Here is a 23,842-nt window from a genome sequence, read left to right on the forward strand (position 1 = left end):
CACTTTTTCCTCCTACCTTTACGTTCAACACTCCATCCATTGGATCAGCTTGGAGGTTTCCAGGACCTCTGGTTTCTGATACATCTCTTCCTCTCTCTTTTGGCTCTTAGATGAGTGGTTCTCTGAGTCTGTTGCTCTTCTCATCTTTGCTCTGGGCCTTTTTAGCACCAAGGACACCACAAAGCCCCAGGAGGAAAATGATAGGATGATAGACTTGGAATAGGTCTTAGAGGTCCTCTAGTCTGACCTCAGTGACTTCCCCCGTATCTTATAAGCAGTTAGCATCCAAATTGAGATTTTCTTGACTAGTGACACTGCTTTGAAGCAGAAAGAGTGCTAGATTTTGAGTCGGTGCTCCAGAGTTCAAATCTAAGTTCTCCCTCTTACCATATAAGTATGGGTTGGATGCTCAATCTTGTTGAAATTCATTTTCTTCATCTGTAAAGTGGGGATAATCCAATTTGTATTCCCTCCTTTACCAAAGTAGTTAGAAGGAAAGTATTTGATAAAACATAATGGGCTGCTATAGAAAATAAGAATTATTTTCAGTATGAAGTTGGAGCAGAAACTAAAATTCCCTCTAAGTGCTTCAGAGAAGAATAACTGCCATAAAAATGAACCTAGTGGAGTTCTCAGGTGAAGACCAAGCCTTCTTATTCCTTTAAGCAGAAATCAGACGTGACTCGCGTCCTCAATATTCCAGTTTCCTATTATCTTAAAAAAATGGAAACTTCAGACCACCTTTGAATTAAATACAAAGCTCTTTATTTAGCAGGCAAAATCCCTCCCAACCTGGCTCCCATCTACCTTTTCTAGATTTTTTATACCATCATCTTTTTTCATGGACTCTATGGCCCCTGCCATTCCTCAAACATCACACTCCATCTCTGACCTCAGTGATTTTGCCCAAGCTCTATCCTATGCCTGGAATGCCTTCCCTCCTCAACTACAGATCTAAGAATCCCTAACTTCCTTCAGGGTTTAGTTCCACCATGACCTTTTGTATGAGACTGTTTCTGATCTTCGTGGCTGCTAGTCCTGCCTCTGCCTCCACCCTCACCCTATAAATTATCCTTAATTTAGCTTGCTTCTGTTTTACATGGATTTCTTTGGGCGCTTCTTTGATAGACAACAAGCTTCATGAAGACAGACATAGTTTTTCTTTTGCCTTTTATAAGCATCTAATGCAGTTCTTTATGTAGAATAGTCGCTTTAAAAAGCTTGTCAATGGATTCATTGATTCCCTCACTTACCCACCCCTTGCTGCCCTCTGGCATCTTCAGTGGCTAATATAAATCCTGACCTATATTTCTCAGATTCTGCAGATCACTATCCAGAATGTTGACTAACATTTCCTCTTACCTCCTGCCTTCCAGATAATTCTCTACCCTGCAGAATAATCCATTGCCTTTGATGATTCAATCCCCCCCCCAAAAAAAATAGCTGGTAGATAAATTCTGTCTTATAATTATCAGCTTCTCTGGCTTGCCCTACCAATTCTAAGTGAGATTTTAAAGTCCTCTCCAAATTTTATACTTGGGGGCCCCAGTGCTCCCTTTCCCAGGTCCCACTTTGGGCTACAGTGACTTAGAAGGAAGAACAGCCAAATCCAAGAACCTTGTGAGAGGGGAGATGCTGCGGGGGATGTGGGAGCTCATTTTCTCAAGTCCCCCTCAGTGGCTTGAGCTTGTGAGCTATGACAAGCTGAGAGGATCCTTGAGGGATTTTTTTCGCCTTGCATGGGAGCAGGAGGAGGGGAAGGTCCTGAGTAACTGAAGGGGAAGGAAGGAGGAGGGAGAAATGAGAACCATGTTAAAGATAAATGAAGCCGTTCTGAAGACTTAGAAAGTAGATTGTTAATTAGGACCAGCTCTGTGTCCAAAACCACAAAAGTTAAAATGAGAAAATATTTCCAGAATTGCCTATATTATGTTGTTTGTGTGTATACACATATATACACACCCTAATTTTATATGGAGAGAGAGAGAGAGAGAGAAGAGAGAAAGAAGAGAGAGAGAGAGAGAGAGACAGACAGACAGAAAGAGAGAGAGAGAGAGAGAGATGATGATGATGATGATGAAGAGTCAGAGGAGAGATAAAGGGCGGGAGGGAGGGGGAGAAAAAGAGAGAGACAGAGGAGAGAGAAAGGGAGGGAGGAAGACAGAGAGAGACAGAGACAGAGAGAGAGAGAGACAGAGACAGAGACACAGACAGACAGAGAGAGACAGAGACAGAGACAGACAGAGAGACACACAGAGAGAGAATATAAAATACATGCTTTATTTTATACATGCCTTCTCCAGTGGGGAGAAAAGGGTTCTTTTGCTTGCTCTTCCAGAGACATAGAATGTTAACTCTGATCTTGACAAACTGAATTTAGTGAGCCAGTTCAATAGGCCAGAGCGAACCTGAGACCCTCCAAAAGGAAAATAAAATAAAATAAAATAAAAGCCGGGCCAAGTGGGGTGAGGACTCCTGGCTGGCTCCCCAGTGCCCTGCTTGCTTCTCCTGCTTGCTGCGTGCTGCAGAGGAGTTTTCCGCTGGGGCCTCCATCTGCACATCCTTCATCCTGTCCATGGTCCTCCTTGGAATTCTTGGAAAGGTCACATGTTGTTAGAAAGAATCATCCATTGAGGGGCCCTTCAGGAGAGGTGGGTGGGCAGCTCCTGGATGTGAAGAGGAGAACACAGAAAGCCCAGCAAGCTGCTCATCTGGATTTAGCAAAGAAAGCATAAAAATGGACTTTTTTTTTTTTGCCATTGCCATTCTTTTTTTCACCCACCGGGCAGTTACTTAACATTTTGAAAATCTTAAAGTCTTTTACATATATAATCTTATTTGATCCAAACAGCAACCTTGTGAGGTAGATGCTATTATCAACTCCATTTTAAGGACAAAAAAAGAGACTAAATTAAGTAACTTGCTGACAAATTAAGTGACTTGCCCAGGATGATATTGCCAGTGCATCTGAGGCAAGATATAAAATCTGGTCTTTTTGACTCTGATTGAGATACTCTGCTTTCAAAAAACTAACATTCTTTTTGGGAGATGAGAAGGGTGTTTTAACATGTACAAAGACAAGCACAAGGTCATATGGCAGCAATTGGTCTTTAGGCTTAGGTAACTAACATGAACAATTGGAGGAACGTGGAAATACCCATATTCCATCAGTGATTTTAACTGGTGACTACAGTTTGATTTGTGAAGTCATGTTCTATAAAATTGACATTTTCAAATATAAGTTTTAATGATCATGGTCTCATTAAGTTGATCAGGGCCTTTCTGATGGTTCCAGAAGAACCACCATAGGTATCTGGGAGTCATTTATTGATTGGAAGCCTTTCTTGCATGGAGGGGAAGAGTGGAGTATTGATTTCTGTGAGATCCTAAGTCTGAGCATAGTAGAATCACTACTAACCCAGAATTCCCAAGATTGTGCGGTAACAAATGGAAAGGCTGATATTTTTCTACTTTTTGTGAAATTCAATATGGCCCCATCGCCAATTACTGGGCAGCCAATGAAGAGACTGGATTCTGTGACAACTGAAAAACCAATAATGCAAATCTCTTCCCTTCTTTTAGCTCAGAAATGCCATGGTGAATCGGAAGACGGGGAAATTTTCCATGGAGGTCAAGAAGACAGTGGACAAAGGGGTACACTTTCTATAACATTTTCCAGCCTCATTTAAAGCCAACCACTGGGCAAAATTAACTTTGAAGTTGATATCTGGAATAAATCTCTCTCATTGGGGTCATTTTGCTCTTGTCTGTATTTATCTCCAAAAAAAGATTCATAGAGTCTCATTAACGTTATACATATTGTATCCATTTATTTGTTTTTATTTTCTGGAAAATACACTTGGCAGACTAACCCTATCTTCTTTTCTCTATGACTTTTTTTTTCTCCTTTGATCTAGAAACGGGTTTTGGTGATGACAAATGACTACTATTACACTGACATCAAGGGCACGCCTTTCAGGTAGAGCCTACCATGATACCTGGCCATTTCATCAGCCCCATCACTTGTGTTTGTACAAAAGCTGCTGACATCCACCGAATCCATCACAGAGATGATAAAGTAGCCTGACAAAAGGCTGAACAGAGCCAAGGAGAGGGCTTTCCTATGATGTTCCTGGGTTTTTTTCCGGAATTGGGAAGATAGCCTGCAAAATCCCAGGGCAACTGACTCTTTTGGCCATGGCTTTCCATCCCATTCCTGAGCACATAGTTTTGGTGATTTCCGTTGAATACCGGGGCTGGGGACACAAGGGAGGAGAGGCATTGTAAGTGTTCCAAGGGTCCCTGGGGGGCCTTCACCATTTAACTTCTACATCCCTAATGAGTATTTGTGACTCCTTAACCTAAGCACAGTGGCTGTAGGCAGGATCTCTCTCATCCCCTATAATCCTTTTGCCTTCATTTTTGGAATTGTCCTTTCTTTCTTCAACTAACTCAAAATCATTGTTTCCATCAGCAATAATAGTGATAGATGGCAGTTTTATTGCATGCTATCATACTTCGAACAGTTTGGCAATTGAAATATTCTCTTCCCCATCTTTTTATCTTCCAATAAACTAATCATTTCTACCCTTTTCTTAAAATATGACCAGCTAAGCTACTTCATGATTCTGATCTTTAGTGTGTTGATGTGTAAGGAATAAAAAAATGTTGATTTATGATAGCCTTCTCCAAGAAATACATTCCATTCTATTTCCAATGATGGAAATTCTGAAGGATCATTAGTATGTCCTATTTGGAATTCAAAGAGATCATAAGCAGTATCTGACTTCTGGATCTTATGAACTAGTAAGAAGATCCTTCATGCGAGAAAGCTATTTTCAAAAACAAATGAATTTAATTTGATAATCCCAAAAGAGAACCATCAAACTGATTGAGAATAGAAGAGTGATTAAAACATATATATTGTCATAAAAATGATGTCATCTATGAGGTTCTTGGTCAGTTCCAGATAGTGCTGAAAGTTTGGGCCTTTACTCTGGAAAAGGCCCCCTTATCTCCAGCCTGGGTTCTGTAGGTGTAATAAGACTTGTTAGTTACTTATAGTAAATTGGTTGCATGAGATTGAATTAAAGACTGAAAGCACCTTGGTCGACCATATGGGGTTTGAAGACCAGCAAAGGGGCTGCATGGAAGTTTAAGCTGTTGGCCACAACTCTTAGAAACACACACACACACACACACACACACACACACACACACACACACACACAAAGTCAGTGATTGTTGCCACATTCCTTCAGAATTAACTTTTAAGAAACAATGATTGAACCCAAGAATCCCAAGTCCTAATCAAGATTTTTTTTTCCTGAATAAACTCTTTTGTAAACTGTTTAGAGAACATGAAATGAGAGTGTGAAAATGGATAAAAACATGCGAACATTCAAGTCTCTTCCAATCAGGGCTCGGTCTCAAGGTCTGCTCTATTTCTCTGCACAGTTTAGGTGTAGCTCTCTCTAGAGGACATGGGAAATATTTCTTCAGAGGGAACGTGACCATAGAAGAAGGTAAGGCCTTTCTTCTGTTTGTCTTCCTAGATTTTTGGTATTATAGAGAGACTTAGGGGTCCCACAGGGCTTCCTAGACTTTATTCCTCTGACCCTTCATCGCTGCTGTTCAGGCTTTGGTTGATCACTTTATTTATTGGACATTTAGAAAGCAGTAAATCCAACTGCCTGATTTTACACAGGAGCCTCAGAAAAATTAAATAACTTATCCAGAGAAGAAGATATGGCAAGAAGAAGAGGAACAACTTGAAGCTCAGTTCTCTGATTCTAAAATAAAGGCTCTTTCCATTGTGCCTTCCATGACCTAGATCAAATGTACAGAAAATGTAGAAGAAAAGGGGAAAGCATTACCGTCTTTGTGATGGATAGAAAATAACACTATTAATAGGTAGCATTATAAAGTGCTTTAAGATTACAAAACATTTTACCTCTCGTTTCTTTTTATGCTCACAACATTCTGCTTCACTATTATTATCTTCATTTATAGATGAGGAAACTGAGGTAGACAAAAGTTAAATGTTTTGCCCAAGGTCACAGTTTCTGAGGCAGGATTTGAGCTCATGTCTCCATGACTCTAGATACACAACTCCATTCTTACTGGATTGATCATTGGAGTTATGAGAAGGAGGAGGAGGAGGCTAAGAGATGTCCCATTTTTGAGGGCACATAGCTGTGATGTGAACCTGGATTTCAGACCTGTCAGACTCTGGCCAAGTCGGTTATTCTTTCAGGCTCCTAAAGCAAGAACTTGCAGGAAAAATAATGCCAATATGCATTGGGGGAAGGAATTTTCTCACTTTAGTTCCCATCTTCCTGAAATCCCAACTAAGAACCAACATAACGAAGACAATTGGGATCTTGATCTCCTTTAATTGTGTAGTGTTTTAAGGTTTGTGAAATACTCTTCATATATTATCTTGTTTGAACCTCACAATAATGCTTTCAGGTAGAGATATTCACCACCTCCTTTTTTTGATGGGAAAATAAATCCAAGGTAAATTAACCAACTTGCCCGGGATGACACAACTAGTGTTTGAAGCAATACTGGACCCAAGCCTTCATGAGTACAAGTCTATCATTCTATTCCAAGAAAAGTCACCAACCTTTCTTGATGACTGAACAATGGCTGTCTGGCTATCATCAGTGAATGTGTGACCACCAAGAGATAATAACGATAGTGATAACATCAGTTTCCATTTTAAGCACTTTTCAGTTTTGTAAAACTCTTCACATGATACTAGAAAAAAAGAAAACAAACAATGCTTTCTTGCAATAAGCAAGTCGTGCCAGACCAGTTTCGATGGTTTCCAGTAATTGCTAGAATATGTGTCTATTTCAGTACCAGATTGTATTTCTGTACTGGGAATCATTTTCATTAACATGGCACACAACAGAGCTAACGCCATCCTAGGTTGCCGAAAAAGCTTACACTCTTCAGAGCAAGGATGGTAGTTCTCTAAAGTCTATCCTGGTTAGACCACATCTGGATCCCCAAGTTCAATCCTGGCAACCACATTTTAGGAAAGATGTTGACAAGCTGGAAATAAGCCTTTTTAAGTTTGGCAGATGAGACAAAACAGGGAGTCATCGGCAACTCAGGCAACAAAAATGGAATATAAAGAAGTTTTGACAGACTCAAACATTGAGCTAAATCTAACAAGATGGAATTTAATAAATATCAATGAAAAGTCTTACAGGGGTTCAAAAAATCAATAAACAGGAATGAAGAGGGCTTTCTAGACAGCAATTTTTTATGGAAAAGATCTGCAAGGGACAGCTAGGTGGCACAGTGGATAGAGCACCAGTCCTGAAGTCAGGAGGATCTGAGTTCAAATCTGGTCTCAGACACTTAACACTTCCTAGCCGTGTGACTCTGGGCAAGTCACTTAACCTCAATTGCCTCAGGGGGAAAAAAACAGGGAAAAGATCTGCAAGTTTTCATGTTTTTATGTGTTCCTTGCCCATTGTGAACCAAAAATTTGCTATGTTGACACCAATTTGGAGTCCCAGACTATATAAATGGTCTTGTGACTAGAATGGTAGATCCTCTATATCCTGTCATGGCAAAATAGTCTGTCCTAAGAACCACATTTCAAGAGGCTACTGACAAGCCAGCACATTTCCAGAGAAGGGCAATGAGAATAGGGAAGGAATTAATGATGATGTCATAGGAGGATCAGTTAATTAGGAGAATAAAATTGGGAATGGGTAATAGTTGTTTTCCAGTATTTAGAGGGTTTCAAGTGTAAACTGGATTAGGGGCTGCCTAGCATAGTCTCAGAAGGTAGAATAATACATAATGGGTAGAAGTTACAGCGAGGCATATTTCAGATTGTTATAAAGAACTCTCTGACATTAAAAGATGAATCAATACCTTGGGAAGTAGTAATTCTCCAACCTTGAAAGGTATTCCTACAAGGGCTAGCTGAGTTCTTATCATAAATACTGGAGCACAGAAGCCCATGGAGTTACTGGTATAGTAGTAGATCTGTATGACTCATGAGATTCTTTCCAACTCTGATTCTGTATGTCTTTGATTTTATTACTAGGATGATGAAAGGATCCAAATAGCCAAACTAAATACATGTTAATTAAAACAAATAGTAATTAAAAGATTTAGGGCATTTTCTCTGGAAATAGAAGATTCTGCATTCTATATTTGGAATTGATCATATATTTAATATTGAAAGGGAACTCAGAGATTTAACAAGTGAATAAATTGCATCTGTGGGATTTCAAGCGATTATTTAAAGTCCCTCAGGAGCAGAATTTGAATGTGAACCTATCTCTTCTGCTTCTGAAGCTTGTGCTTATGATCTTCATGAATCTGAAGGATTGTCATGCAGAAAACACAGTGAACTTATTTTTCTTGGCCTGAAAAAGCACAATCAAGAGAGAGGGATCAAATAATAGGAATGCAGATTGGAACTTAGTATCAGAAAATCCATCCAAAAAATTAGAGCTGACCAAGAAGTCCAACAGGCTGCCTATAACTGAATTAATTTTGGATTAAGTTAGAAAGCTACTTGCTGGGAATGACACATTGATTTTTACTCAGATCAGATTAGGGAACTCTGAAGCCCCTTCTGATTTTGGCATTCTGTGGATCATTGTTTCTTTTCATGAGGAAATGGGAACACATACAGATGGAAATATTCTTTACCTTCTCCGTGAATCTCTAATGAGATTCATTCAAACACAGCTTACAAAAAGTTGTATTTCAGAAGCTCCTTCCCGGGTCATTTGTGTTCTCCAAGCAAAGGGCTTTGGAAGGGAGGGGGCATCATAAGGATAGTCAATGGCCATGACTGTGGAGTTATAGATTCTGGTGAGAGCCTATGTCTTAGGAAATCCTGCCAATAGACAAAGTTTAATGGAAGGCACCCTAATGAGACTTTCCTCCGCATCTCAAAAGTCTTTCCCATGGAAAGGAAGTATTACATTTTAGTGAGGAATAAGAAGGAAAGTCCTTGAGAATCCCAGCCAGGACTCAATCAGTTTTTATCAAGTAACTTCTATGAATCAGGCACTGTGCTAAATTCTAGGGATACAAAAAGAGGCAAAAGACAATTTCTAATCTCAAGAACTTGACAATCTAATGACAAGCAAATTAATATCTACAAACAAGCTACAGGTTGAAGAGGAAATAATTAAGAGGGAAGGCACTGGAATTAAGAGACATTGGGAAAAGCTTCTTGTAGAAGGTGGGATTTTGGCTTATAGTGAAGCTATAAGGTAAAGAGGAAAAGGGAAAGTATTCCATGCCCTATTCATCTTGTATGGGGAACAGCAAAGAGACTAATGTCAGGATTTTATATTTGAGTCTGGAGGTGATAGAGAGCCACTGGATGTATTGAGGAGACAGGACTTACTGTTTAGGAAGATCTGTTGGAGTGGGGAGAGATATGAGGTAGCAAACCCATGAGCAGCATCCAGACATGAAGTGATGACGACATGTATCAAGGAAAGGGTTGTGGCAAAGGGGACTTGAAAAATGTTGTAAAGGTGAAATTGGCAGGATTTAGAAAGATATTGGATATAGGAGATAAGAGATAATGAGGAATAGAGGATGATATCTAGGTTGTAAACCTGGAAGACCCGGAAGATAGTGATTCCTCAAGAGATATAGGAAAGTTTAGAAGGAGAAAGAGTTTAAGGAGAAAGATATGAGTTCAAACTTCACCTCCAGGTCAACTTATTTTATTTCTTTGCCACCTCCTAGATTTCCTTCTGTTAATTATTTCCTATTTGTCCGGAATGTAATTTATCTTGTATATATTTGTTTGCATCCTGTCTCCCCCATTAGTTTGTGACCTCCTTGAGAAGAGGAACTATCTATTGTTTCTTTTTATATCCCCATCTCTTAATACAATAACACATAGTAGGTGCATAATAAATGTTTATTGGTTATTGGACAAAAAAAAAAGATAAAGAGTTCAGTTTGGGGCAGATTGAGCTTAATGTTCTATAGGACATCCAGCTCAAATGTCTGGAAGACAGCTGGAGATATGAGGATGGAGGTCAGCAGAGAGATTAGGCTTAGATAAGTAGATTTGAGAATCATTATCAATCTCATTCTGTCCATAATGTAGTAGCTAAATGCTAGGGAGTTGATCCAAACACAGAAATAAGAGCCACATCCAGCACCACAGAGCCAGTCTTACTATTGTTTGTCCTTCCTTCTCAAAGATGTCTCATGATATCAGAGAAAAGATGCTATGAATTGGATTTAAGTGAGAGAGGGCTGTGCAAGGTCATCAGCCTCACTCTTTCCTCCGGAGCCATCTGGGTTTAGTGGCAAATTATACATTAGGGTGACTGGAGATGACCCTGAAGGCCATGAGAGATCTTAGCCTTTTAAAGGTAAGGTCTTTCCCAGGTCTCAGTTTGACTGAAACAATACCCTTTCAATGACTAAGGAGAGATAAGAAATGAGGCAAAAAATAGGCTCTTTTGGGGAAGACCAAAATAGAAACAAATTGTTATTTATATCCACTCTGAGCCATCAAGGCCAAATAATGATTAAGTCAAGTTTAGCCAATCTATGAGAGCAAGAGTGATTTGGGTCTAAAGTATGGCCTGAAAGAGAGAAATCTAGCCCATAATCTGCAAGATATCTTGTGAGGTTTCAGCATCCCTTTGGGCAGAATAGGAATGTATAACATGACTTGAACCCCAGTATTCCCAATTCTGCACCTTAAGCTTTAAGATGAACTTGGTAATCCCATATCCTGCCACCGGAGCCCCGAGTTTTGTTTCTAGGACACTATTGCCCAAGGGTCCAGAAAGAAAAATTCTAACAAAAATCAAGTGTTTTTCAGGAGGCAGTGAGTGATATCCTCGGGTCGCATTGACATCAAGTGGACTAAATGCCCTCTTCTAGACTCAGAATAATGTTGTGCATTCCTTCTTCTGGCCAGATGTTCCATCTGGATTTCTGTTTGTTCCCTACAAACCCTCGTCAACATGAAAACAAAATTCAATCGAGCAAACACTCAAAATACTGTGCATTCAAAGCTCACATTATCGAGCAGTATATGCATCTCAATCAGACAAGATCTAACGACAATGAATGAATGGACCCAGAGGTAAACTAGAGGAAATAAGGTTGGGTCGCCTTAATGAAACTACCAAATCTTTTACCACCATCAAGATCCCTAAGCAAAGTCCCACGTTTTTAAAAATCAACTTTCTGTTGTCTTGCATCATGACAGTGACAGAGTAGAACATTCTCTGAGAAATTTAAACCAACAGATCTGGTGGGTGTGGTCAGGTTGTGCTATATAACCAATGGCAAAGAAGACTCTCCAACCCCTCCCCCCAAAAAAGGACAAATGATAGAGATGGTCAAGAGGACAGGCAATTCGATGTACTGTCGGTAGATTGCTGGATAGATTCAACACTTTTAAAAAACATGGCCTCCAAGAGCTTCTTTTTGATGAGTGCAACCTGGTTCACACATGCAGGGAGAAAAGGTTCTCATGCTGTACTTCCAAGAAGGGAAAATGTTGGTTTCTTGGTAAGAGCAGTGCAAGATACGCAAGGCAAGGTATGAATTAGGGGCAGAGAATGGAAGCTGAAAGTTCCCATGGAGAGCCACATCAAAGCCTCTGTCATGACAATAAGTGTGTATTAAAAGGTGCAGGACTTATGAAAGCCAAAAGTACTCATCCTCTGGTCCTCTGCCTCGGGAGATTATCCCTAAGCACTCTGTCCACTTCTGGTCAGCACATGTCCGTAGAATTGCAATGGAAAAACTGGAGTGAGCCCAGGAAAGAGGTGATTAAAGGTCTGGACAAGAAGTTCCTTCCCTGAGGAAAGATGTGAGTGCTGTTTAGACTGGAAAAGAGCCATTTTTTTGGGTTCTGATCTTAACATGTTAACACGAAAGGTTTAAAGATGTGGAGCTGTTAGTCTCATACTAAAGAAATTCGGGTGAAGGGTTATGGTCAAATTAATCCAGGATTACTTTACTAATGGAAAGTGCAGAAATGTCCATCAAGGCAGGTGATGGAATCCTGGCTACTTGGTCCTGCAAGATGACAACATTCTATTCCCTTCAGAATAGATGGGAATGGATACGTCTGTACATCTGCCTGGAGAAATGAGGCTGGACCGGCTGATCTCTCCCGGCCCTTCTAAGAAGGTGAATGTGTCCTGGATGCAGAATTCTGAGAAAAGCCACTGCTTACCTTCAAGTTCTTCTCTTTGGTCCCAGAAAACAAAACTAGTAGCACTGAATGGCCATTTCAGAGATCATGTTAGGCTAGACATCAAGGAAATACTTTCTAACAATTTAAGATATCCAAGAAGAGAATGGGCTGCTTCAAGAGCTGGCAATTTCCCTCTCCCTAAAAATCTTCAGGCCATGTCTGGGGTGTGAGGTCTTGGGCGTGTTGTGGAAGACATTATTTTTTTCAGATACAAGTTGGTCCTTAAGATCTCTTCTAGTTCTCTCAGCCCATCAATGATCCTTCCCCTAAAAAAAAATAAAAAAGGCAAAGTCAGCAGGCAGCCATGGCAGTAAAATAGAAATAGGGCAACTCATCTTAGAGGGCTCACTGGTTAACTATCCCTCTGCCAAGTGAGACTGTGATAGGGTAGGCAGGTTGTCTAGCTAGTTATCGGTCACTAACTTGCCTGGGAGTTATCTGACCCTTTTCCCATCATGCTCTCCAGCATGTGAGCACCACAAGACCATACTAGTAGGCTAGAGTGGAAGATCTGAATTCTAATCCTGCCTCACAAACTTAATGGCTATGTGCTTCCTGGCAAGTCAATCAAAGTCCACCAACTTCAATCCATTTAACAGGAAAATGAGGATTGAAATACAAGCTCACAGGGTTGTTGTGAGACCCAAGTCTGATCTGGTATCTAAGCAACTTGGAGATTGTAAAGTGCTTCCTAAAATCTGACAATTATTATTTCTGAATAACAACTATTTCAACTTTTGGTGATGCTCTCTCAGCTTCTGCCAACATCCTCAAATCTCAAAAAGGTTTTTAATCCAGTTATCGATCCCCTTTGCAGCTTAGACAGTGATGGCAAGCTGAACCACAACCCCCTTTGGGGGGACAGAGGCAGGGTAGGGCGGGAAGGAGGGTGGGGATATAGACCCATGAATTCACTCGTGTCATGTGGTATGGTGCCTCTCTCCACTGCTACACTGAGAATTTCCTCTGAAAACATGACTCTTAGTTTCTCACAGCACCAGCACGTTAAGTGACTTGTTCAAGATCGTGATGCTGGTCATATGTCATTGAGAGTATCTAAACTCTTCTCCTTCCATGTCCTTTGCCATGTTGCCTCTACTCAAGAGCAGGCTTTTCCCCACTCACCAGCCTCCCTTATTTCTGAGTTCAGGCTCTCAGGAATAACCTTAATTAGCTGAAGCTGCAATTGTAGTGATTAGAGCGGAGCTGAGTAAGGCAGGAGGCTGAGAATAGGAGGAGAAGAGCCCAATTCAGGAGTCTGTGCCATGCCTTCTGATGCAAACATGGCAGAAAGGAAAAGATGACTCCATCTTCATGGGGAGAAAACACAGGTTCTCTGGGGAAAAAGAAATCCCTTCCCCTATTTTGTGTCTGAGCCCCATGTACCAAGAAATTAAGCCTTTGATGAGTGACAGAAAAGTTCAGGGAGCCAGAAGGGGAAATTATCAGTGGGGAAGATAATTATTTCATTTAATGAAAGAATGGTATTTATCATACTATCTGGCACATAGTAGGTGCTTAATAAGTATCTATTTGTTGACTGATTGGCAGGGACCAAAGACATGTCTGTCTTGCCTACACCAGCCCATCGAGCCTACCTACCCTTGTTCCCACAACAAAGAGTATCTAGAAGAGACTGCCTCAATCATCCTTCCAATAATCCTAATTACCCCTCTCCCTGTCAATTAGTTCTAATTAACCCCTTCTCCTCCTTTTCCAGGCCTTCATGACTTAGAACACCCCGATGTGTCCTTGGCAGACGAATGGTAAGATTTCAACAATGCATAAATGTGGGATTTGTTCCCCTGTTTGGATTTTATGCTGTTTGTGCTCCCCGTGCCCAATTCTGCAAGTTCAAAGGTACAGAGGGAAGAGGCTGGTAAATATTTACATGCTCATGTTTTTGGCCATGTCGTGTCCTCAGGTCCTATTGCAACACAGACCTACAGCCCGAACACCGACAGCTGTCTCAATTAGATGCTATTAAGCTCTACCTCAAAGGAAAAGAGCCTCTACTTCAGTGTGAGTCTGTTTTCCAACTTATTTGGTGTGTGCTTGGTAGGGATGGGGGGTGGGGAGAGAGGGGAGGCATCCTTCCCCCTACCAATGGGGAAGCGGGATGGAGTCTTAAGTTCAATGACTTTGAGTGAACTGAAGACCATATTTCAACTTGTTGTTTCCAGGCAAGGTTTGCTCTGGCAGAAACAGACAGTCGTGTGAAATACTGCCAAACTCATTTTTTTTTCCAGGAATGGGAATGGGAGGAAGAGGCAGTGTGGATCTCTGAAATCCACAGATAATTCAAGAATTTCACTTAACCCTTTGGTTCCAATATGTTTTCCAACTCAATTTCACATATATGGGTAGGGAATCCATTAGTCTGGAGTCTCATGGCGTGATGGGGGTGCTGGGGTCTCAAAGGCTCAGTCAGTAGCAGACAGATTTAATCAGACTGGAAAGTCTTTGAGGACCTGTCCAGGGATAGACCATCTAACACTGGCTAAGTTTAAGTTCCTTGTGATGACAAACTCAAAGATGGTTCAAGTATTCTCATAATAAGTGTGAACCCCAAGCACAGAGCAATAGAGGGAGGGGAACAACCCAGATCTTGGAATCAGAAGACTGAATTTAAATTCTGGCTTTGCTCTTTACTATATCTATCACCATAGGCAAGTCACTTCCTCTCTCCCCCACTTTCTGTTTTCCCCCTCTCTTTTTCTGTTTTCCTCTTTTTCTTTCTCTCTTCCTCTCTCTCTTTCTTTTTTCTTCTCCATCTCTCTGTTACCCCCTCTTTCTGTTTTCCTCTTTCTTTCTGTTCTCTCTCTCTCTCTCTCTCTTCTCTCTCTCTCTCTTTCTTTCTCCCTCTCTCTCTCTTCCTCATCTACAAAACAGTGAGACTGAAGTGAGAGCTAAATGTCTCTCCATTTTCTATTGTTCTATAACCTTCAGATCATTCAAGAAGTTTACAATTGATCATGGAACATAAGACAAGGCAAAAATAAATGTTGAACAAGTAGAGAGGATATGATGAGTGAATGGGAAAGCAATGAAGGGTTCAAATGTTCTTTGAGAAAACCAATTTTGGAGGAAGGGGCCCATGTGATCTGCTTCTTTCTGAGCAGTTTTATGAAAAGACTTGCAGGGCTGGTGAAAATTCTCCCGTTGTTAATTTCTCTGGTTTAACCAGCTTTCTCCTAAACATAATCTCCTTGGGAGTAAAGACACAGAAATAAAACTTCTCAGCCATTGATAGGAATGAGTTTCCTGGCTCTTTTTTCTCCTGAACTTGACTGGGGGTGAGTGAGCAAGCAAAGGAGAACAAGACAATTTGGAAGAATAAGATGCTGCCTGTGGGAAACAAGTGTGGATGGAGCATTTGGGGAGAGTAGGAGAAAGGAGTTTGGCTTTTGTAAGAGACCTGAATGACTTGGGAAAGCATCATTAAAGATGGAAAGCGAGAGGACTGAGGAAGGATTTTGAATAATGTGGGGACTGATGGCCATCAAAAGAGTCATTTAGTTCAAACTCTTCCTTTTTTCATTAAGAAACACAGGCCTGGGGGAAGATGACTTGTCTCAGATAAAGCAGCCACTTGGTAGCAAAAGCAAGATTTCCTGTTTAAGATGCTTCCTTTTGATCTCTTCCCCTTTCAGACTCTTGAACCATTTCCCCCCAGAGCTTATATTCAGGTTCTCACATCCTGACTTACGGCCTTCGACCTGATCTATTCATGGCTGTGAGAGGAGGCAAGGTCTCAGAAACTATTTTCAGACACAGATCAACCTCTTCCTCATGTTCCTCATAATCTATATGTCCTATAAACCCAAGACCTCAAGCTTCTCCCAGGCCAGTCTCTCATTGCTCTGGGATGCAGAGAAATCCAGTTACATATCAGATGCCACAAGCAACCTCATTTGCTTTTTTTTTACTTTGCTTCCTTCCAGACCCACTACAAACACAACATAATAAACCTCCCCAGACATAAAGGGGTATGAGCTCTCTGATTTTGTTTACTGTTTATACAGACTCCCCAGGAGTGGGAGAGAAAGCCCTTTTGGAGTCATTGGCAGCAGCTAACATCCCTATTTTCCTGAATCACAGCAACATCCCCCCCTGCTGATGCCTTTAAGGGAAAGGCAGATTCAAGTCTATTCTCTGTCTCAGTTTTATTTTGACTGCCTGTGAAGTTTGGGAAATCTATCTCTGATCAAGGTGGGGAGTGGATAATATTTTCTTTAACATGTAAAAACCAGAGCCCAGATGATATTACACTTGGTGACCTTTGTGTATTGTATTACATGCATCGCTCTGAGACTCATTCCTTATTTCATATCCCAACAGGTGACAAAGAATTGATACAAGAAGTCCTTTTTGATGCCGTAGTGAGCGCCCCCATTGAAGCTTATTGGACCAGCTTAGCACTCAACAAATCCGAGTAAGCGATCACATCCATCTGCTCTTTTGGAAATTATCTTTCAAGAGGTAGACGTATCATCGCATTTTGAGGAGATAACTGAGTACAAAAGTCTGATGTTCTGATTCTTTCATTTTCTCCCAAATTTCCAAATTCCAAGGGGCCGCGGCAAAGCAGTGATCCCAGAGTTATACATTCATCCCCCAGAGGTAGAGAACACATACATTACACGAAGTCTGAGGTGCTGAGATATGAGATATGATTCCAACAGGAGGGAAGAAAGGGCATTTCTGAGTCTCCTTAGACAGCTGAGTGTTCACAAAGTGAGAAAATTCAGCACCTAGGACAAATGAGACTGCCTTTCACTGGGTAGAGAAGAGATTAGGTTCACAACCTTGTTTAAATTAAGAATTCAAAAGAGTGCCAGTAGCCTTGTGAACTTGAGGATCTTTCTCAAGTTTCCCTCATCTATTACTTTCTGCCTATGTGTTCTCCTCTTTCCCTCTCTCATTTTTCTTCTTTTCCTCATTTCCCCCCTTTTTCATCTCCTTTTAAAACAATTATATCTCTTTTATTTGCCTTTGTTTGCTTTTTGGGCATAGTATTTAAACTCTTATGAAGAATAATGAGGGAAGAGGGAGAATTGTTTGTATTTTCTAGAGCATCTCTGAACTACGTGTATATACACAGAATCATGAATCATGGCTTATGGGAAAGGCTCTCAGCATCCACCTAGCCCAAGTCTTCCCTTTAACACTCCACATGCTAACAAATGGCCATCCAGCCATTGATTAAAGAAAGATATCCAAAGCGGGATATACTGTAGTCCCTTCATTTTAAATTTGACCGAGCATGAAGAATATGGTGGAAGGGACCATATTGGTGACATCCCTAATACTGTAGTCCCTTCATTTTAAATAAGACGGAGCATGAAGAATATGGTGGAAGTCCCCATACTGGGGACTACTTTGCATAGCTGCCTTTTTTGGATATGTTAACTTGGCACTGGTGACCTAATGGTTAGGGTACTGGACTTGGACTCGGAAGACATGAGTTCAAATACTGCCGCTTATTAGCTGTGAGACCTGGAGGAAATGGCCTTATTTCTTTGGGACTCAAGTTTCTCACCTATAACATGAATGGGCACAGACTCAATGGCCTCCAGAGTCCTCTGCGGTTCTAAATCTGGGGAGCTTTTATCATTCTGCTGTCTAAAGGCTAAAGAGCACAAGGGGAGATCCTAGTGAGCAGCTGCCAGTTGGGGCCCTCTTTTTCCTTGTATCCCTTAAAACTCCACTCTGCCCCGGGCACAGACGGGGTTCCAGCCCACGGCGGGCATCGGATTTGGCTGGCCGCCCCCTCTCCCCCAGCTCCCCTCACATGTGAGTTTTCTCTTCTGCCCAATGTCACCCATGGCCTCCCCCACAAAGGAGAAGTTGTAAACTCTCATCCAAGACCTGACAGCGAGAGCACAGGGGCTGGCCTGGAGAATGACGGCTTTCTCCGAGGCATTCATCATCCTGTGGAGAAGATGCAGGCTTCGCCTCCATGGTCAGGGCCCCCAAATAAATTGTTAGTGCTTTTGGCTTCAAGGCTGCCTCGTTTCCTTCTGCCTTTGCCGGGGGGGGGGGGCATTTTCACATGGCACTGTCATTAACTTGAAGCTCCCCCGTGATGTCTATCGGCCCGTCACCCTGGAAACGCTTCTGGAGAAGAAGGGCCTCTTTGGGTTTGGCTACACGTTTATCTCGATGAAAAATGAACGTGTCTCTCGTAACTCCGTTTCCAGTCCCTGCTTCAAACATGTTATTGCATAAAACTAGCTTGGACTAATAAAAGAGCTATTATCTGTTTATTGTCTGCCAACGTTAGCCGGCTAACTGGGCTGCTCTTTTTCAGGAACTCTGACAAGGGCGTTGAGGTTGCCTTCCTTGGAACCCGGACTGGCCTCTCCAGGATCAACCTGTTTGTGGGCGCTGAGCAGCTCACCAATCAGTAAGTCTGCTGAAGGGGCAGGTGGGAGCAGGGGAGGGTCATCTGAGGAGGCTGGACCAGGCAGAGATGGAGGCTAGACCTGGCAGAGTTGGAGGTTGGACCAGGAAAAGGTGGAAGTTGGACCAGGCAGAGGGGGAGGCTGGACCCGGCAAAGGTAGAGGCTGGGTTTTGATTCAATTCAACAGACATTTTTAGGAGGTAGTGACTCCAGAATCATGGAAACCAGGTTCACTTCTGCCTCTTGTAATTAATACTTTGGCCAAGTCATCTAATCATGCTTGAGCTCTGTTTTCCCATCTGTAAAATGAGAGGATTTAAATAGATGTCCTGGGAGGGTCCCACCAGTTTACTATTATAGATCCTGTTAAGTGCTAACTATATGCTCATTTCCCTGGGCCTTGCAAATGCAGAAACAAAATCCAAATTAGTTCCTGAGCTCAAGGAGCTTACATTCTACTTTATTAGTTATTTTATCAAAACAAATGTACCAGTTTAAACAAGAGAGAAATGAGAAAGCAAAGTATCACACTAGGGGCATTAAATATGGGGGATCCAAAAAAGGCTTTTCTTAGGAGAGGACACTTGACCTGAGGTTGTGGGGATGGGAGATATAGAAGGAAAGCATTCCTGGCTGGGGGCTCGGCCCGGGCAAACACACTGAGGGAAGCGGTGGGATGGTCGTATGTGGGGAGAAGTCTGTTCATGGCATTGAGGAGTTTACAATCTATGGAAGAAAGAAAAAAAAAAAAAAAACAAGCAACTATGTATGAACATTCTCTCTCTGGTCTGTGTGTGTGTGTGTGTGTGTGTGTGTGTGTGTGTGTGTGTCTCTGTCTCTACCTCTATCTCTTTGTTTCGCTCTTTCTCTCTGTCTCTCTCTGTTTCTGTCTCTGTTTCTCTCTCTGTCTCTATCTCTGTCTCTATCTCTTTGTTTCTGTCTCTGTCTCTCTTTCTCCCTCTCTCTCTTTTTCTCTTTCTCTCTCTTCCTCCCTTTCTCTCTCCTTCTCTTTCCTTCCCTCTCTCTTTCCTTCCCTCCCTCCCTCCTTCTCTCTCTCTGTCTCTCTGTTTCTCTCTCTGTGTGAATCTCTCTCTCCTTCTTTTTCTTTTTCTCCCTGTCTCTCTCCCCACTCCTCTGATCCTCTCTCTGCTTCTTTCTTTCTCATTCACTCATTCTCAGTCTCTCTATCTCTCACTACATGTTAATGTGGATATTTGGTTAATTAGAGGTAATCTTAGAAAGAAATCACTAGAATAAAAAGAGATTGGAATGATTTTCTGTAGAAAGTTGGATTTTAACTGGAACTTGAAAAAATCCAGTAAGTGAATGTGAGAAGGAAAATCATCCCCAGATTTAGGTCACAGCCAGTGAAAATACTCAAAATCTAGAGATGGAGGACTGGGTAGGAAGGAGGTCATTGTCACTGGATCTTTATTGGCTTTGTGGAAGACCATGAGGATTACAAAGATTGGAAAGGTAAGAGGCAACGAGGCTTTGAACACAAAATAGAGGATTGATTTGACTATATTCCAGCAGATCTCCATCACTTCCAGTTTTGCTCCTGGAAAAGATGAATTACTACTGGAATATATTCAAAAAGGCATTGAATTGTGCTTGGAAAGAAAGAAAGAGTGTTTGGCTTTGGACATATTGAGTTTAAGGATGTTAATTGGCAGGTGGAGATGCAAAACTCGAGGTCAGGAGAGAGAGACTAGGACTGGATGAGTAAGTCTGATAATCATGGGCATTAAATAGTAGCTATCTTTCACTCATAAAGCACTTTCCACTTATTAGCTCATTTGAGCCTCAGAGCACTCTATGCAGTTGATGATGTTGCTGTTCCTTCCCAGCTTTTTAGACCTGATGAAACTACCAAGAAAAGACTGAAAGTCTCAGAGGCTCAGTTTTCTCATCTTCAAGATGCAGGCGAAGATAATTTCGAGTTTAACCAGGGTTGTTATATGAAAACTAATAAGCCAACAAGTTGTTTTTAGGAATTTTGATGCATTAAGTAGGTTTCTGTTTTTATTTTCACTTGATTGCTCCTTAGAGCTCCTGTGTGACATTTCATATGCCCCAAGTATCCCCGCTATCTCTCTCTGCCCTGGAAAGGTTCTAGGGTCCTACTGGCTCTTGGATCCCATGTTATATCTTGAGGAGCTCTTGCAGAATTCAGTGAATTATTGGCAGAACAGAAAGCTTCCACATCAATTTTTTTTCTGCTCCCATCTCAAAACAAATAACTCCAGAGTGGCAGTTTAATTCTTGCCCTCTCAGGACTGATAATAATCTAAAGCTTATTGGTGGTGAATGATCAAAACTCAATCTGGTCTTCTTTGACTTGTAGCAGGATTGATTCTCCTTTTGCATGGGAGTGAGCAGTTTGGGTGATGAGGGGCAGGCAGGGGCTGAAGCTGCGGTACACATGTGTCAGTGCCAGTGACCAGATTGGAACCTTCCCCGTCCCAATGCCAGCCTAGCATCAACTTCCAGGAGTATTTTATAGACCAGCTGAGCACGTATGTCTATTGTGAGTCATTTATTGAGATTATCAAACTATGGCCATGGTTCAAGGAAGTGGTCCTAAAACAGAGAAGATGCTCTTGTCACCTCAGGCAATTTAGTTGAAGGATAGAGTGGGCAAAACCCTTATGTGACCCTGAGCTACAGAAGAAGAGGTCTGGCATCTGAATTTAAGGAAGTGATAGGTTACACTCAAGGCTAGGCAGACCAGATTTGGAATATGACAAGGCGAGGCAGGTCTGGAATATGGGCATTGCATTTTAGAAAAAAATGGATAATCTGGAGAGTGGCCCGAGAAAAGCAGCCAGGATGGAGGAAGGCACTTCGTCCATGCCGAAGAGGATCAGTCTTAAGAAAATTAATGCTAAGGCCATCTTTATCTTGCTTGTACCTCGCTTGTTTGTCTGTAGCCTTGTCCCCAAAATTCTGAGCTCCTTGAGATCAGGGATGGCCTTTTGCTTTTCCTTGAATCTATAGCATTTAGCAGAGTGCTTTGCCCATAATTGATGCTTAACAGGTACTTGTTGATTTGATGCACTAGAGATGAAACAGCTTGACGGAGCTATGATTATCACTAAGCTTCCTTTTGCCTCTGAGTTTTTTTTTTTTAATTCTACTCTACCATGTGACTAAACACCAGTTCAGAGTTCACAACATCCCAACTGACCTACTCCAGCTCCAGAACTCTGGGTTTCATGAATTCCACTGGAATACTTCATTCTTCAAAACATATTTCTCTAGATTTCAAAAGGAAGCAGCAATATTTTTGGACTTCTAGTTTTCCTAAAAAACAATATTCTTGACCTTGAAGATGAAAGACAATATTTTCTCAAATTCACAGAGTATTATTTAGAAGAAGGATTAGATTTCTTTCATTTGTCCCCAAAGGAAAGATGAGTAGAACTTGCAATGATGCAAATCGATTTTGCATATCTAAAATCTATGCTGGAGCCTGGGAAATGGGTCCTGATAATTAAAGCTGTCCAAGGAAGGAAATGGCTTCCTCTGGAAGCAATAAAGTCTTCTAGCTGGGATTTTCAAGCACAGGTTATATGACCACTTGCCAGGTCCATTAAAGCTAGTCAGTCTTTAAGTGTTTATTCAGCACCCACCGTGAGTCAGGCACTGTGTTTAGTGCAGGGGATATAAAGAAAGGTAAAAGACAATTTCAGTTTAGAAACTCACAGTCTTTGCTGGCGATGAATATTAAACTAGATTTGGCCCAAGTTCTCTGCAGGGCTGAAGACCTGAAGCTCTAGGATCACTCTCTTGAAATGAGAGACGCCATTTTGCCAACAACAAATGGAAGGTGGATGTTCAATTGTTGAAAGTTATTCAAAGGATTAAAGATACTTATCCTGGGAGAGAGGGGGGAAATAGAGAATGTATCCCTCTCTTCCTTCTAAATGATCCACTTGGAAAATGCTCTGGGGAAACCCTGGAATGAACAATGACTGGCTGTGGAGCTGTTACGGCACACACACTAGTTGAGAGTCTCCCGTGAAATCATAATGAATCCCACAAGTTCCAAAGTTATTAAATGAAGGTTCCTACCGGGCTCAGTCACTAACTGGAGGAGAACAAGTTTGATAAATGGGATAGTATAGAAGGAAGTTAGAGAGAAAGTCCTCTCTGCCTTTGTAACAATTCTTCTCTATGGCCCTTTAGAACTTTTGCATCCTCAAAATCACAATTTCAAAATGTTCGATAGTTATGAATTTAATAAATCAGAAATTCATTTTTTTCTGCATATTCAAGAAAGTAGACTTTGTTGCTTAGAAGGCCCAAAAGTCCAGAAGTAAATATTGCTGCCTCCTTTTGAGACCCAAGGAAAGAAGTCAGGAGAACTAAGCGATAGGCAGTAAGATGTGCAATGAATGGAGCATGAGGTTTGTAGTTGAGAAGACCTGAGTTAAAATTTAACTTTAGAAACTTACTAACTGAGACTCTGGGCTTTGCTGTTTTTCCTCAATGTCCTTCTCTGTCAATGGGTGACATTAAGAGTATTTTCCTCCCTGTGCTGTTATGAGGGTAAAATGAAATAATGACAAAGAGCTTAGTGCAGTATCTGGTGCGTAGATACAATATCAAGGTTTTAAGTCATTTTTCAGTCATCCCCAGATTTCTGTGATCCCATTTGGTATTTTCTTGACAGAGATACTGGAGTGTTGTGTCATTTCCTTCTCCAGCTCATTTTACAGATGAAGAAACTGAGGCAAACAAGATGAAGTAATTTGATCGGTGTCACACAGTTAGGAAGTGTTTGAGGCTAGATTAGAATTCATGATGAATTTCTCTGATTCCAGGCCTAGTACTTTATCTACTGCACCATTGTGAGCTATGTATTAGCTCTTTGGTAGAGTACATGGAAGAAGGAAATGATGGTGTTTGCTGGAGATCAGTTGGGATACTCTGGATTTTATCCATATGATAAAATAGAATCACCAAACCTTAGGACCAGAGAGCTGAGAGAGGGATCCCAGTAGCTTTCCAGTCCAACCCATACTTCCTTCAGTCAGCTAATAAGCATTTATTGAGTACCTATTCTCTGTAAGGCTAAATGCTAGGGATACAAAGAAAGGCAAAAACAGAGAATTCACCTTCAAGGAACTCATATTCTAATGGGTAATTGACAACATGTAAAAATCCTAAAAGATAATTTTGGGGTTTATTT

The 23,842-nt window shown here is 41.3% G+C and overlaps 1 protein-coding gene across 2 annotated transcripts in view; it reads left to right on the plus strand.

Annotated features, from left to right (window-relative positions):
• CACNA2D3 (calcium voltage-gated channel auxiliary subunit alpha2delta 3) overlaps window positions 1–23,842 on the plus strand; it is a 1,005,807-nt gene that overhangs the window by 799,020 nt on the left and 182,945 nt on the right. For both annotated transcript variants that reach the window (XM_051978988.1, XM_051978997.1), the window contains 7 exons: window positions 3,583–3,654; window positions 3,918–3,979; window positions 5,458–5,525; window positions 13,959–14,004; window positions 14,163–14,260; window positions 16,580–16,673; window positions 18,552–18,647. In XM_051978988.1, coding sequence (XP_051834948.1) covers window positions 3,583–3,654; window positions 3,918–3,979; window positions 5,458–5,525; window positions 13,959–14,004; window positions 14,163–14,260; window positions 16,580–16,673; window positions 18,552–18,647 — 536 coding nt within the window. The remainder of the gene's footprint in view (window positions 1–3,582; window positions 3,655–3,917; window positions 3,980–5,457; window positions 5,526–13,958; window positions 14,005–14,162; window positions 14,261–16,579; window positions 16,674–18,551; window positions 18,648–23,842) is intronic.

Source organism: Antechinus flavipes, chromosome 1 (assembly GCF_016432865.1).
Source record: "Antechinus flavipes isolate AdamAnt ecotype Samford, QLD, Australia chromosome 1, AdamAnt_v2, whole genome shotgun sequence".
Taxonomy (NCBI): Eukaryota; Metazoa; Chordata; class Mammalia; order Dasyuromorphia; family Dasyuridae; genus Antechinus; species Antechinus flavipes.